General features: G+C 36.7%; 1 protein-coding gene across 1 annotated transcript in view; it reads left to right on the forward strand.

Moving 5' to 3' along the window:
* Nucleotides 1–14,908, forward strand: part of LOC136040545 (histone-lysine N-trimethyltransferase SMYD5-like) — a 68,077-nt gene that overhangs the window by 7,851 nt on the left and 45,318 nt on the right. The window contains exon 2 of the mRNA XM_065724746.1: nt 5,690–5,938. Within this exon, the coding sequence (XP_065580818.1) occupies nt 5,690–5,938 (249 nt within the window). The remainder of the gene's footprint in view (nt 1–5,689; nt 5,939–14,908) is intronic.

Raw genomic sequence — 14,908 nt, forward strand, 5'->3', positions numbered from 1 at the left:
AGGCGCTAGGCTTGCTTCTTTTATGCACTATTACTCACTAACTATTTTCACTAGTAACTCATGCTGTCATCTTACACTAACTCTGCATATAGGTTGAGCCTTTTAGGTGGCCTGATACCTCTTCCAATTCGTATTTTGGTTGATTCAGGAAAACCACTATCCATAACACAGGTCCTGGTGCTAGGTGTTACATTTGTTGCTATTGGTGCTAGTAATGATTGGGATAAGGGGGAGCTGCACCATTCGTGATGTGATTTTGCTGGAGACATGGAATCTGTTCCAGCAAGCTTAATGAGAGATTTGTTTTGTGGCAAAGCTGACCTGGGTGTGCATTGGTGATCATCAGGACTAAATTGTGAACGACCACAAATGTGTTTTCTGTTCCTTCTAATCACTGACCCCACTTCTGTTTTTGCTGCATATAATCTCGGCTGCTCTGGACGAGCAATCACCGTTGCTGGATTGCAAACACCTTATGGGGAAGTTTGAATACAGACACTATCACCTACTTCAAGAGGCGTTAAAGCTTTGGCTGATTTGTCATAATAACACTTTTGCCGTCATTGCATTCTCTCTCGACTTTTAAGAAATACTTCGACTGAGAGAGAGAGAGAGATCGGTATATTTAAAAACTATCATAGCATAGAGCTAAATTCAGTTTTTTTCACAAAAATCATACATTTAAACAAATATCACACACTACAACTCAGCATTAAAAACTGATGTGAAAAAGGGCACAAATGAGTTTGCGTATCGATTGATTCGTACTTTAGGGGGTACAAGTTTATTTCGTAATCGAGTTCGGCTATTGGGAGGGGCTGGTTCGGGTAGTAGTGATCGGTGGCTCTTATGGGCTAGGATGAATTTTCCAAATTGGTGAATAAGGTGTTCCAGCCGGACTTTAAGTGGAGATAAATTTAATTTAGCGAGGGCTTGATCGTAGGGTATGCCACGGTCTCGGAGTATAATCCTTGTTGCTCTTTTCTGGACGCACTCTATGTCGCGTAATAGGTATGCTGTGCGGATAGCAGATGGACCCCACACCGGGCACGCGTACTCGAGCAACGGGCGAACATAACACGTGTAGGCATGGAGAAGGCTTTTAGTATCACACCCAAAACACCTCATTTTGGTAAGTGTCTGAAGGCTTGCATTAGCCTTGTGGACGGTTAAATTAATATGGGCACTGAAACTACAGTCACTAGTGAAAGTTACTCCTAAGATTTTTATTTCGTTCACAATCGGGAAAGGGACTAGAGGCATATCTATATTCTGCTTCAGAGGGTTGAAACGAATTATCTTCGACTTGGCTACGTTAATGGTAAGATCATGACTTGAGCATTTGGTCTTTAGCTGATCAAATAACTGCTCTGAAAACTGCTTTGTTATGATAGTGTTTTTGACCAGGTAAGCGAGCACTATGGACAGATCATCTACAAACTTGTAACGGTCGTCGTGATGGTTAAGCAGGGAATTAATTACAGCCAGGAAAATTATTCCAGCTAATTTTGTGCCTTGTGGGGCCCTGCAAGAAGTATCTGACCATGATGAATCCGAATCGTTTTCGTGGAGTGCAAAGACTTTTTGTTTTCGGCCAGTTAAGAAGTCAAGTACAAGGCCAAGGGTGCATCGTTTGGCCCCCATTTCCTGGAGATTCATGCCTGCAGTCCGGTGGCGGATTAGGTCAAAGGCCTTTCGGAAGTCCACTGCGCAAATGTCGACGAAACAGCTACCTTTTTCAAGCCATTGGAGGACGCAGTCAAACATCCGTACTAGGTAGATTGTAGTACTACACTTGGGGAGTCCACCGTACTGGAATTTATCAATACGCCCATAAATTTGTTTCAGAAGAAACTTGAGTATAAAGGACTCAGTTACTTTCGCCAAACAAGGTGTAAGTGAGATCGGGCGGAGATCGTTGCATGCACTAGGGGCGCGCTTTTTTGGAATAATTCTAATATAGGCCCTTTTCCACTGTGACGGGAAAAAGCCAGAAGCAAAACACTCGTTAATGATGCTGGACAGTGGTAATGCTATGAAGGCTGCATATTCACGTAGCAGTTTGGCAGGTAATTCACCAGGGTATGAAGATGTATTCGGTTTGATCTTCCGTAATTCCGTGTAAACATCAAACTGGTACTACTTTTGGTACTGGTAATTTTGTAGATCGTTGACCGTGCATGGTTGTGTTGATTGCAACTGTTGACTCCTAAGAGGTTGTGCTGGAGAAGCAAGGCTGTCTACAGGTTTATTTCTATACTCTAGCAATCCCAGGTAGAGGTCTTCACCATTTTCAGATGCCTTTGTCGTCAGATTCTTAGCAGTCTGGACTGATTTCTCAATCAGGCCATTTGACTGTGATTAGATTGGGCTGGACTTAATGTGCATGAATCCCCAGGCTTTTCCAAACCTTTGGAATTCTACTGAGGAGTATTATGGGCCATTATCCGATATGAATGCCAAAGGTATTCCATATCTAGCAAAATGAGTTTTAAATTTAGTAATTACTGTATTTGAAGTTAAACTGCTCAACTTTTCAAATTCGAAAAAACGGCCATGATAATCTGAAGTGATCAAGAAATCCATCCCATTCCACTTGAAATGGTCAGTTGCAACCTCCTGCCAAGGAAAAGGCGGGATAGAATGGTTGATTAAAGGCTCATTCTGATTTGAAGGCATATTCTTTGCATGTGTTCTGCATCTCCAAACATTCTAAAAAAAAAACCTGGCCAGTATAGTAACACGCAGGCCCGTTGCTTCGTTTTCTTCACACCACAATAAACTACATGCAATTTTTTTGAGATTTCAGGTTTTAGCGTTTGGGGTGTTACAATTCTGTCTCCTTTGAAGATGATGCCAATTTCAGCCGAAAGTTTGTGCTAAATGCTCCAATATTTGACTATGCATGACTGGCACATTTTCCTGCAGGCCTTCTAGACTCTATGGCCTTGGGAAAAGGGTTCAACTGAGAGTCTTTATTAGTTTCAAGATATACATCTATTTCTTCTGCCGTTTGTCATCAGTGTCAGGTAAGTGCAGCCTTGAGTGAGCTTCTGCAACAATCCAGGACAAAATTGCAGATGGAGATCACAAAACTGAAGCTGCAGCATGAGTCTCTTTTCGATCCTATGTTTTTACTGGTATAGTCAAAGAATGATGTGTTTGAGACAATGGAAGATTTAAGCTCTGTTAGAACTTTATCTTGCTCTTGGCCCCAACTGAATGTGTCTTGTTTGGCAATTTAATGTAAGGTCTTGTTTTGAATGGAAAATTTAGGCATGTACTTTCCCAGGTATTTCAGCCTTCCTATGAGGGTGAGGAGCTCTTCTTCGGTCTGAAGACTGGGCACTTGATTGATAGCTTTTATTTTCTCTGGATCAAGATTCATGCCTTCTGCTCCAATGATATGTCAAAAGTAACAGACATTGCTAAAACCAAATTGGCATTTTTTTTTATTAAACATCACTGCTTTCTGCAGTGCTCGATCTCGATATTCTGAGTGCTCGAGGAGGGCTTTCAGTTGCTCATATTGTTCCTCTTTGATTCCCCCAAATACCAGGATGTCCTCAATTATAACTGTGAATCCATTTAGCCCTTCAAACGTTTGCTAACATAATTAAAAAAAAAATCAGTTTGCTGACAAAATTACAAGAGAATTAAAAGATCTAAAACAAAATGGTAAAATTACTCCACGATTAAATAATAAATTTTTCCCCTGGGCAGCTTTTGTCCGAAATTTTATGGTCTACCAAAATTACATAAGTAAGGCATTCCTTTAAGGCCAATTGTAGCCTGTAGGAAAGCCCTGCCTCCAACATTGGAAAATGGTTATGTACTGCCTTCAAACCTTTGCTTTTTTCTCAAAAATATTATATATACTAGCTGTTGGGGTGGCGCTTTGCGCCACCCCAACACCTAGTTGGTGGGGGCGCTTCGCCCCCCAAGCCCCCCCCCCCCCCTGCGCGTAAGTCGTTACGAGCCATATTAGTTACGCGCCATTGTAGTTGTGTCCCTGTGTCCCACCTGTGAATATGAATATATATATATATATATATATATATATATATATATATATATATATATATATATATATATATATATGTTTTTAACTACGTAAAACTTACGAATATACAACATTCTTCGCTGTCCCATTGTCTGTGCATATAAATAGATTGTCAGGTTTACCGACTCTTGAACATGCAACATATAATTGTCCATGGGAAAAATAATCCGTATTCAGATCTATACCTCATGATTCTAATTATTGCCCTTGAGCTTTGTTGATGGTAATTGCTAATCGAACATTCCCTGTGTCCCCGTCGTCATTTCTATAAAAAATTAAAAAATTAAGTTATGGAAAAAAAGAAAAGTAATGGAAAATTTTACTTAAGTAGCACTTCAAGTAAAAGTACTTCAAGTAAGTGACAGCACTGGTGCCAAGTAGGATAGTCCAAGACAGTAAGACCAACTACTCTTGTTTGTTCTTCCAATTACTCCTCTTCTACTCTTTGTCTGACTATCCTTCTTTTGCTCTTCTTCTAACTACCCGGCTTCTACTCTTGTTTCAACTGTTCTTCCAACTTCTCTTCTTCCAACTACTGTTCTAACTACCCTTCTGCTCTTCCTCCAGCTACTCTGGATTATTTTAGTATTAACTTAACAATATAAAAGGCCATTTTAACAGCATAAAAGATTTCTATTAAACATAACACAATCTAATAAATGTAATTGCTTTATGATTATAGATTTCTATAGGCTAAATAGGCCACTCATTTTATATTGACTAAATTTGCTTAGTTTTTGGATACTATACTTGAGACTAAAGAATCTTTTTTTGAAACACTTTGAGAAGTTAGGATGCTCTTTCAAGTTTTTGGTTATAAAGAAATTTTCACCAATAAGGCAATTTAATCAACTAGAATAATATGTAATACAAATAATATGTGTTTATTTTCTATCACTACTGCTATCTCGAAGTTGCTATCTTCGAAGTGACAGAAGGCCTCAGTTCTCATATTAACTAGAATTGTAAGTAACTAAAAAGATTGCAATGCCTCTCCATCATACATAAACACAAATATAGAAGAAATGAGGGTTTTTCTCACCAAGACACTAACCATCAAACTATCATATAAAACTAGTTTTAGATTAATAACCAATAGCCATCCTTGGCATGAAACTAGAGAAAGCTAAGTAAAAATTGAAGAAGAATAGAAATAACGTAAAAGCCAAATTTATATGGGGAAAAAACAATACTAAAAAGCACGGAGTGATGATTGTGCATTTCTTTCTTAAGCTTTTTCCATTTAGTTTTAATTTAAAGTTGTTTATTGTTGTTTTTATTCAGCTTTCTCCATATGGCTATTATCTTGGGTTTTTTCTTGCTATGAAATGTAGCTAAAATACTTGTATATAAAAGTTTGTTCGTTACAGTCTTGATATAAAATAAAAAATCCTTATTTTTGAATCATTTGTTAACATAAAAAAATCATTGTTATTAAAGTGTCATAAATGTGGTGACTTATCAATCCTGCTGACTGAATTTCTGTAATTTGAAGTATTAAATTGATTTCTGTATTTAACTATACTTCATGTTTTACTTTTTGTTGTTGGGACTGTTGTTTTCGAAAATTTAAGTTGTTAAGTGCTCAATTTTGTGCAATCTTTTTTTACTTGATATCTTGATTAGGGACGTTCACTTGTTGCCATTAAAGACATAGAAGAAGATGAAGAATTGTTCTCAGAAGAGCCTTTTGTTAGCTGCCAATTTTCTTGGAATGTAGCCTGCAAATATTCCGCCTGTGATTTTTGCATGAAACCCTTAGAAACTGCTGAAGAGAATGTTAAACGATTGACAGGAAACCCTGATTATACCCTACCCCATCCAGAGTATTCCAATACAGACAAAAATCTGCATACCTATTGCCCTGACTGCAGAGTAAGTTTATTAATTCTCAATCATTACATTTGTGCATGCTACTTAATTAGACTTAAGGACTTAAGGGCGTTACTTATACTTAGGACTTCCCATGCCAGTTGGCGCATTAAGTGGCAATTATGAAGTCTGGGGATGGTTGGAAGTTGTTTTCTATGAGATCAAATTGGGTCCAAGGCTTATCATTCTCGTTTTATGAATCAGTAGTGTTTTATGGCGACACAGGATTAATCTATGGCCCAACTCTCCTCCTTTCCCTTGCTTGGGACAGGCTGCTCACCATAGCCCTGAAAGGCAAGGATCCTCACAGGAGGAGTTCAATTGTGCATGTTAGGAAAAGGGGATTTATTTCAAAGGACTAGGATGGAAGATATTGTTTCGATCTTATTGTTCTTATTTTGCTTTTATATTCTCATCATAAGAAAAAGAAATTTATTCTCATTTCGATGTTATCCTCAACTTGATATTAAATTCTCATTATGAGAAAAAACCGTTTTATTTATTGCAAATACAAAACGCAAAGAATTAGTCATATTCCAATGTGATTTTCGTGATTGCCTGTACGAATTCAACAAATAATAGTAGTAAATATTTGAATATTGAATATCTTTTTTTAAACATGTCATAAGCAGGACAAATATTATTAATTCTAAATCATTATGCCTATCATAGCCTATCATCATAGCCTATGCTAACTCAATCACCCAGTAGCGATTTCTCAAAACTGCTGTTAGAATGACAGTTATTTAAACATAGCATTTACCAAATGATAATGTGTGTGATGTATTCATTCTTGCAGAGGAAAATAAGGGTAATTTTTGGGGAACTTCAAACATTTTCTACTTCAGGGGCATTCACAGCAAGGCTGATTCAAAAATTAACTGAAACATAACTTTTTTTATTCAAGGAGCTCCTTCAGTTCAGTTCAGTTTCATTAAAGAGTTCAGTTCAAGTGCTTTTCTCATCTAATTTTGAAAGACAGTTAATAGGAGTGGGTTCATTACTTGCCTATGTGAGTTTGACTTGATTCGCTTTCTTGTTTGTGCTTAGATTTCAAGATTTTTAGGGTAGGTACCATTTTGAATTGTCATTATATCCATGGCTGTAACCAGTTGTACCCCCCCCCCCCCACCCCAAGATCAGTCCAAGGAATCGCCTCTCCACTTAAATAGTGGTGGTAACAACTTGATTTTTTGTGGTTTGGTCCCTAAAGGGGTACCTGAGTGTGTACATATCTGTTATACATCTGTATACCTTTGTACCCTCTTTATAGTGATTGCGATTACAGATACAACTTGTTTTCAACATATATTGTAAAAGCTTAGAATGGTATGTAGCAACTTGAGCGTACGAACGATGGCTGAGGAAGGGGCAGCCACCCTCTTTTGCAGAATTTACTACGTTCGTTTTAATGCTGCTCCTTACTTTAAATTTAAAAGAAAACTTTTTATTTAATATCAAATCAAAAAACATTTGAAAAAATACCTTTCCATATTTCTTCTGGATTTTTATCGTCAATCTTATTGCTTCGGCCTGTTTTTTCCTTATACCATATACGCAGTGGTACCAGATATCTAGTTAAAAATTGCGTCGCCATAAAAGTGAAAATACACCAAAAACGCCATTTTGCTTCTGAAAATGCGCCAATTTGAAAAAATCAATGCACAACCGCCTAAAAAAAACTGCCGAAATGGCACAAATGTGCCCCATCAGGCAGCTGCATATACGACTATCGACTGAATGGAAGAATGACATAGCAAACAATCTACTGTAAAATTCTTGTGTTCCCAAACCATTCCGAGACCTTAACTGTTAAACAGATCAGATTTGTTCATTTTTATACAATTATCCTTTGGTTCACTTTTAAAAGCCTTGCCATAATGAGAAACAAGAGATGGATTTATTTGACGGAAAAACAAGCAATATTGCGTTGAAGTCCATTGGCTTTCAAAGTGAGAAATTAAACCATTATTTTATCGTAATGGAGGGAATCAGAAATTTTTTTAGGGGAAAGGTAATGGGCATTTTGGAAATGCCTGGCGCCTTTACTCCACCTAGGCCTAAGATAAAAACTGTTAACACCATACATAATCAAAACAGGAATTATAAATTTTACTATTTTAAAAGGGGGAGGAGAGGGCTTGCTGATTTTATACAAATCTGTCAAGCCGAAAAAGTTAAATTTGTTATAATTGCTCAAATTTATATTTTATCGATGGCAAATTGCTCATTTTTTCAATATCCATCTATCTAAAATTTAACATAGACCATCAAATTTATCAAAATACGAATTTTTCCTTCCCCTGTTTTCCCATACTAGATGAACTTCTTTTAGATTCTGAATCAACTATGCATATAATTCCTATTTTTTTCCCCAACTCTGAACACGTAGCTTTATGTAAAGACTAAAATACGAACAAGGAGTAATTTACATAACAAAATTTGTATGCTAAAGAAGGGGAATCAACTTTCTAAAGAAATTTTCTTTTACGGACTATTTTCTTTTACGGACTATTTTCTTTTACGGACTATTTTCTTTCTAATTTTTTGATCTCAGTAGAAGTTTTAGATTTGGAGTTAGTAAACGCAAGAACATTATTGGAACTCAACATTTTCTCCAGATTAAACTTTTTAAACTTCAGGGAAAATTGTAATAACCGTTATCGTTGTGAATCCAAGATTTCTGATGGGGAATTCCCTTGTTGAAGAAAATTATCCTTTAACAACCCATTTTCTCCCTAATAGTTTTGGTCTTTATAAAAGTTGTAGATTTAGAGTCAGTGAATCACAAGAAAATTATTCAGACTCAACTTTTTATCGAGTTTTTTTTTCCAGATGCAGTTTGTAAACTTCTGGGGAAAACCATGCCGTTATTATAATTTCAAGATTCCTTAAGGGGAATTTCCTTTTGTCTCGAGCTTTTTTGCCTGGAAAATTTGAGGTTTTCCTGTTTTAACTACAGTAGTTCATTGATTTGTAAGGTTTTTTCAGCCCTTTTGGCTGTTCCTCCCGTAGAATAAAATGAAGAACAGAAAAAGACGATGAAAACCACAAGACAAAACTAAAATGATATAAACATAAATGATTTAAGCTTGCTGATTTTATACAAATCTGTCAAGCCGAAAAAGTTAAATTTGTTATAATTGCTCAAATTTATATTTTATCTGAGTTCTGAGTTCTTTATTTAACATTAAAATCCATAAACAAAAAAATTACTTCAAGACAATCTCCCCCGTAAGGCTCCATGGCCGGGAAAGAACAGGGGAGAAAAAAATGCCAACAACAAAAAAATATAAACAAAAACCAAAAATTGAGTCGCCCACCTTAATAATCTCCAAAAAATGACAAGCTAGGCAGGGGGTAGCACATGATTTCACCAGCTCAATTAAATATCCAACTCAATCCAGAGACATCAACTCCAAGGGAAACCGGAATAAAAAATAAAGACAAAAAAAACAACAACAAACAAACAAAATTATTTACTAGCTAGAAAATCTCTAACATAATTTTTGAACATACCAAACGAGTGGCAGCTTCGTACGAACTCTGGGAGCGTGTTCCAGATCCTGTTGCAAGCTGACAGAGGGTTGAAGTCAGACCTCACTGACGGTGTGTGAAGAAGCAGTAAATTGTTGGAAGTGCGGAGATGATAAGTCGATTGATCAGAAACAAAAGATATATTATTACATAGGACAGCAGGAAGATGGCCGTGCAACTGTAAAAAAACGATAGAAGAACAAGAAAGAAAATAGAGAGATTTCAAATCAAGCAAGGATTTAAGTGAAAAACGGTTAGTTTCCTGATTAAGAGTCCTTGCTTTATCATAAAGTTTGAGGGAAAAGTTGACATCCAAATAACAGAACAATATGAAACATAAGACTGAACTAGGCTGCAGAACAAGAGTCTAAGAATCGACCCTGGAAATATATATTTGAGCTTTCTAAGGATTCCAAGACTCCTGGAGACTTTCATTTTAATCAGGTCAATATGATACTTGAACGAAAGATTTTCGTCAAGCAAGATGCCTAGGAATCGAACGTAACGATCCTTAGGTCTACTTAGAGAACCTCTTGATACATTTATTTCATTTAAATCAGGGCAAGCCTTTGAGAGTCTGGAGAAAATGAAAAAACATGACTTTTCGACATTTAAGACAAGATAATTTACATCAAACCACTGGATAACTCTTTCAAAAAGGGCTATCATCCTTGAACGAAGATCAGACTCAGTTCTACCAGTTGTGCCAAGAGTACTGTCATCAGCAAAAGCAATAAGTGTATCCAGTAAGGACAAACTCTTGTCACAGCTAGTAACGAATACTGGTTTACAAAGACGACAGCAAATGGTAGGTTTTAAATTTTTAACCGCATTAATAAGGTCATTGACGTAGATTAAAAAGAGTATCGGCCCAATGACAGATCCTTGTGGAACACCAAACTCTATTCCAGAAGGATTAGAAAAGTCCGGATGAACCGAGATGACTCGACCAGATAAATATGATAGAAACCATGAATAAGCATTCCCTCTTATTCCAATATGGGACATTTCCAGAAGAAGAATCTTGTGTGTTAATGAGTCAAACGCTTTTCGAACATCAAGAAAAAGAGCACCAGGTATCAAACCAGAGTCAAGAGCTGAATTTAAATAATTCAAGAGAGTTGCACATGCATGCTCAGTTGAATGTTTGGCCCTAAAACCAAACTGAAAATCATGAAAAAAGAGTTTAGAATTAAGAAAATCAAGAAGTCGAGAAAGCATAGCTTTTTCAAAAATTTTACTAAACACTGATAAAAGAGATATGGGACGATAATTTGCAGGATCATTCCTTGATCCACCTTTAAAAAGGATGATAACACGAGCACGCTTTAGAGCACTTGGGAAGACACCATTTTCAAAAGAAAGATTGACAAGTCTCGTGAGGGCACACAAAATGACAGGAAGAATGAACTTGACAACCTTAGTCGGAATACGGTCTGGGCCAGAGGATGAAGAACCCCTCAAACAATTGACAATTCTGGCTATTTCAGCTTCAGAGACAGGTTCCAATGCCATTGATTTAGGACAAGGTGGTCCTAGATAAGACCTAAAATCAGGTAGAGAAGAAGAAGGACTTACAGAAGAGGCTGTAGTTTTGCCGATATTAGCAAAATAGGAAGTAAACGCATCTTGAACTTTTAGCTCACCCTCTACATTTTTCCCGTCAATCACAACACTTGAAGGGACAGAAGGAGGCAGAAAAGATGGCCTGATAACAGAATTGATTACTTGCCATGTCTTCCTAATGTCTTTACCGCACGCAGAGAATTTTCTATGATAAAATAACGATTTAGCCCTTCAGCAAAGCGAATTGTAAACTCTTCTATAAGCTTTGAAAAGTTGAAGCCGAGAATCACGCGAAAATGGCTTAGAGCACCTGTAAGCCTTCTAAAGATAATTTTCTTCCTCCAACTTTTAAGAAGTCCAGGGGTCATCCAAGGATTCAAAGGGGTTGTTCTTTTCGATGCTGGATTCGACTGGGGTGCATTACATGTATCAAAGATAACTTCTTTCAAAGAATCATAAAACGAATTAAACAAAGAATCTATGTCAGATCCATTTTTAGAAATACTCCACGAACGACCTGCCAACCGTGACCTAAGAATATGCAAGCCCTGATCATTAAATTTTAAAGAGGAAAAACCAGCTTCTTGGCTCCTCCTTGGCAACGAATCGGAAAAATCATACATGGAAAAAACAGGAAAATGGTCAGAGATATCACTCATCAATATAGAATTTCGCACCAACGTCAAAGATGAAAAAATATTATCAAGCAAAGAAGCGGTAGTGTTAGTTATGCGAGTTGGAATGCATGCAGAAGGTAGTGTTCCACAAGCGAGCATTGTCGAAAGAAAATCCAAGGACGAGGATGACCTCCGGTCACACAAATTAAGGTTGAAGTCGCCCATAATTACAAGTTCACATGAATGAAGTTGGATTATTTCCAAGACCTCATCAAGAATCTGAAGAAAAGAGGGAACAGACCCACTAGGAGACCAGTATATATTAGCAACAATCAAAGCTTTAGCTTGGGTTTTAATCTCAATAAATATGGATTCAAAAATTCCTTCTTCATTTCTTGACAGGTCATGTCTAACAGAGTACGGAAGACATTCCGAAACATAAACAGCAAGGCCACCTTTAGCCATCCTACTTCGATTCAAACATTCCATCTTGTACCCAGGGAGATGCAATAGGGATTCGTTTTTTGAATCAAGGAAAGTCTCACAATCGATGGCAAATTGCTCATTTTTTCAATATCCATCTATCTAAAATTTAACATAGATCATCAAATTTATCAAAATACGAATTTTTCCTTCCCCTGTTTTCCTATACTAGATAAACTTCTTTTAGATTCTGAATAATATGAAAAAAACTTCGTTTTCTTAAAGAGTTAAAGAGGCTGCGTCCCAAAGTCGAACCTTAAAACGTACAGGAATTAGAAGAGGCAGTTGGGGGGCTGCCGCCCCCCAAACCCTCAGCTTTTAAAGACTCTTTTGTACAGTTTTTTTTTGTGGGGGGACTTCATTGTTACTAATTACTAGTTTCGGCGCAATGGTTCTCCTGTCCTCTTGTGTTTAACATTTTTCGAAGTTATTCCATTATTCATTCATTTCAATTTTTTGTTAATTAAAAGAGGGCCTTTCCGAAGCCAAGAGCGGGGGGTTAGCAAAAAAACAAAAAACCTGTACAAAAGAGTCTTTAAAAGCTGGGGGTTTGGGGGGCGGCAGCCCCCCAACTGCCTCTTCTAATTCCTGTACGTTTTAAGGTTCGACTTTGGGACGCAGCCTCTTTAACTCTTTAAGAAAACGAAGTTTTTTTCATATTATTTCTGTACGTTTTTCTACAATCCATGGTGGATGTAATTTAATAATTCCTGTACTCCTCGTACAGGAATTAGGAGAGGAACTTGTTTGGCTGCCGCCCCCCCCCCCCTGCTTTTAAATCATTGTATAAAATAGAAAAAAAAATAGATAGAATGACCGAAATGTTTCTTTTGCTCATAAGAAGCTAATATTCTGTTATCTCTCAAATGATAAGCTGTCCAGCTGTTATCAAAAATTTTTTGATGTTGTGAAAAAAAACCGCCCGTAAGGGACTTGAACCCTTGACCCGAGGATTAAAAGTCTCACGCTCTACCAACTGAGGTAATAACTTGCATGTAAGTAAATATAACTTCTCAATAACTTTTAAAAATTTCAAATTAACATGGGCTCTTATGGAGAGAAATCCGTTAATTAAATAGCTAATGCGTGGTTTCTGGAAAACAGGGAAGGAGTTATCGGATCGAGCTGAAATTTCGCGGATAAGCTCCTGGGCCGTAGGGGACCTTAACTTGTGAATTTCAGCCCGATCGGACAACGTTAAAAGAGGGGGGGGGTTGGAGGGTCGAAACTTTCGGGGGGTTAAGATTTTCCTACGAAACTTTCCAGGAAAATTACTCGGAGAATTCCGCATCCAATGAGTCTTCGTACACCCAGATCCGATGTCGGATGTGATCTGTAGGTGTCTAGGAAAAAAAAGTAAATGAATTTTAAGTGGCTATGCGTGGTTTCTGGAAAACAGGGAAGGAGTTATCGGATCAAGCTGAAATTTCGCGGATAAGCTCCTGGGCCCTAGGGGACCTTAACTTGTGAATTTCAGCCCGATCGGACAACGTTAAAGGGGGGCTGGGGTTGACGGGTCGAAACTTTCGGCCGGATTTTCCCCATGAAGGAAAAATTGGAGGGGGATGAAATTTTGCAGGTTTCTTAGTTGGAGCTCGGGCTACGAAATGCATCCCTCCCCATCCCTCTGCGACCACTGGAACCGAAGATCGCTTAACATTGTCGTGTGTCGCCTCTTTATAGAGGCACGAGTGTGCCTCCTTGATCAACTATGCATATAATTCCTATTTTTTTCTCCAACTCTGAACACGTAGCTTTATGTAAAGGCTACAAATACGAACAAGGAGTAATTTACATAACAAAATTTGTATGCTAAAGAAGGGGAATCAACTTTCTAAAGAAATTTTCTTTTACGGACTATTTTCTTTCTAATTTTTTGATCTCAGTAGAAGTTTTAGATTTGGAGTTAGTAAAATGCAAGCACATTATTGGAACTCAACATTTTCTCCAGATTAAACTTTTTAAACTTCAGGGAAAATTGTAATAACCGTTATTGTTGTGAATCCAAGATTTCTGATGGGGAATTCCCTTGTTGAAGAAAATTATCCTTTAACAACCCATTTTCTCCCTAATAGTTTTGGTCTTTATAAAAGTTGTAGATTTAGAGTCAGTGAATCACAAGAAAATTATTCAGACTCAACTTTTTATCGAGTTTTTTTTTTTCCAGATTCAGTTTATAAACTTCTGGGGAAAACCATACTGTTATTATAATTTCAAGATTCCTTAAGGGGAATTTCCTTTTGTCTCGAACTTTTTTGCCTGGAAAATTTGAGGTTTTCCTGTTTTAACTATAGTAGTTCATTGATTTGTAAGGTTTTTTCAGCCCTTTTGGCTGTTCCTCCCGTAGAATAAAATGAAGAACAGAAAAAGACGATGAAAACCACAAGACAAAACTAAACTGAGATAATTTTCAGTCAGTAAATAAACAAAAAACAGAGGAAATATTCTGGCAAAGACATCCGCTAAGCTGTCTTTAATTAAAAAAAGTATTTTATATATATATATATATATATATATATATATATATATATAAATATATATATATATATATATATATATATATATATATATATATATATAAATATATATATATATATATATATATATATATATATATATATATATATATATATATATATATATATATATATATATATATATATATATATATATATATATATATATTCATTCGTATTGAGAACGGTTTGGCGGATGTCTTTGCCGAAATATTTATTTTGATTTTAGGGAAATTATCCTGGTTAGGTATCGT

This window comes from Artemia franciscana, chromosome 21 (genome assembly GCF_032884065.1).
Source record: "Artemia franciscana chromosome 21, ASM3288406v1, whole genome shotgun sequence".
NCBI classification, from domain to species: domain Eukaryota; kingdom Metazoa; phylum Arthropoda; class Branchiopoda; order Anostraca; family Artemiidae; genus Artemia; species Artemia franciscana.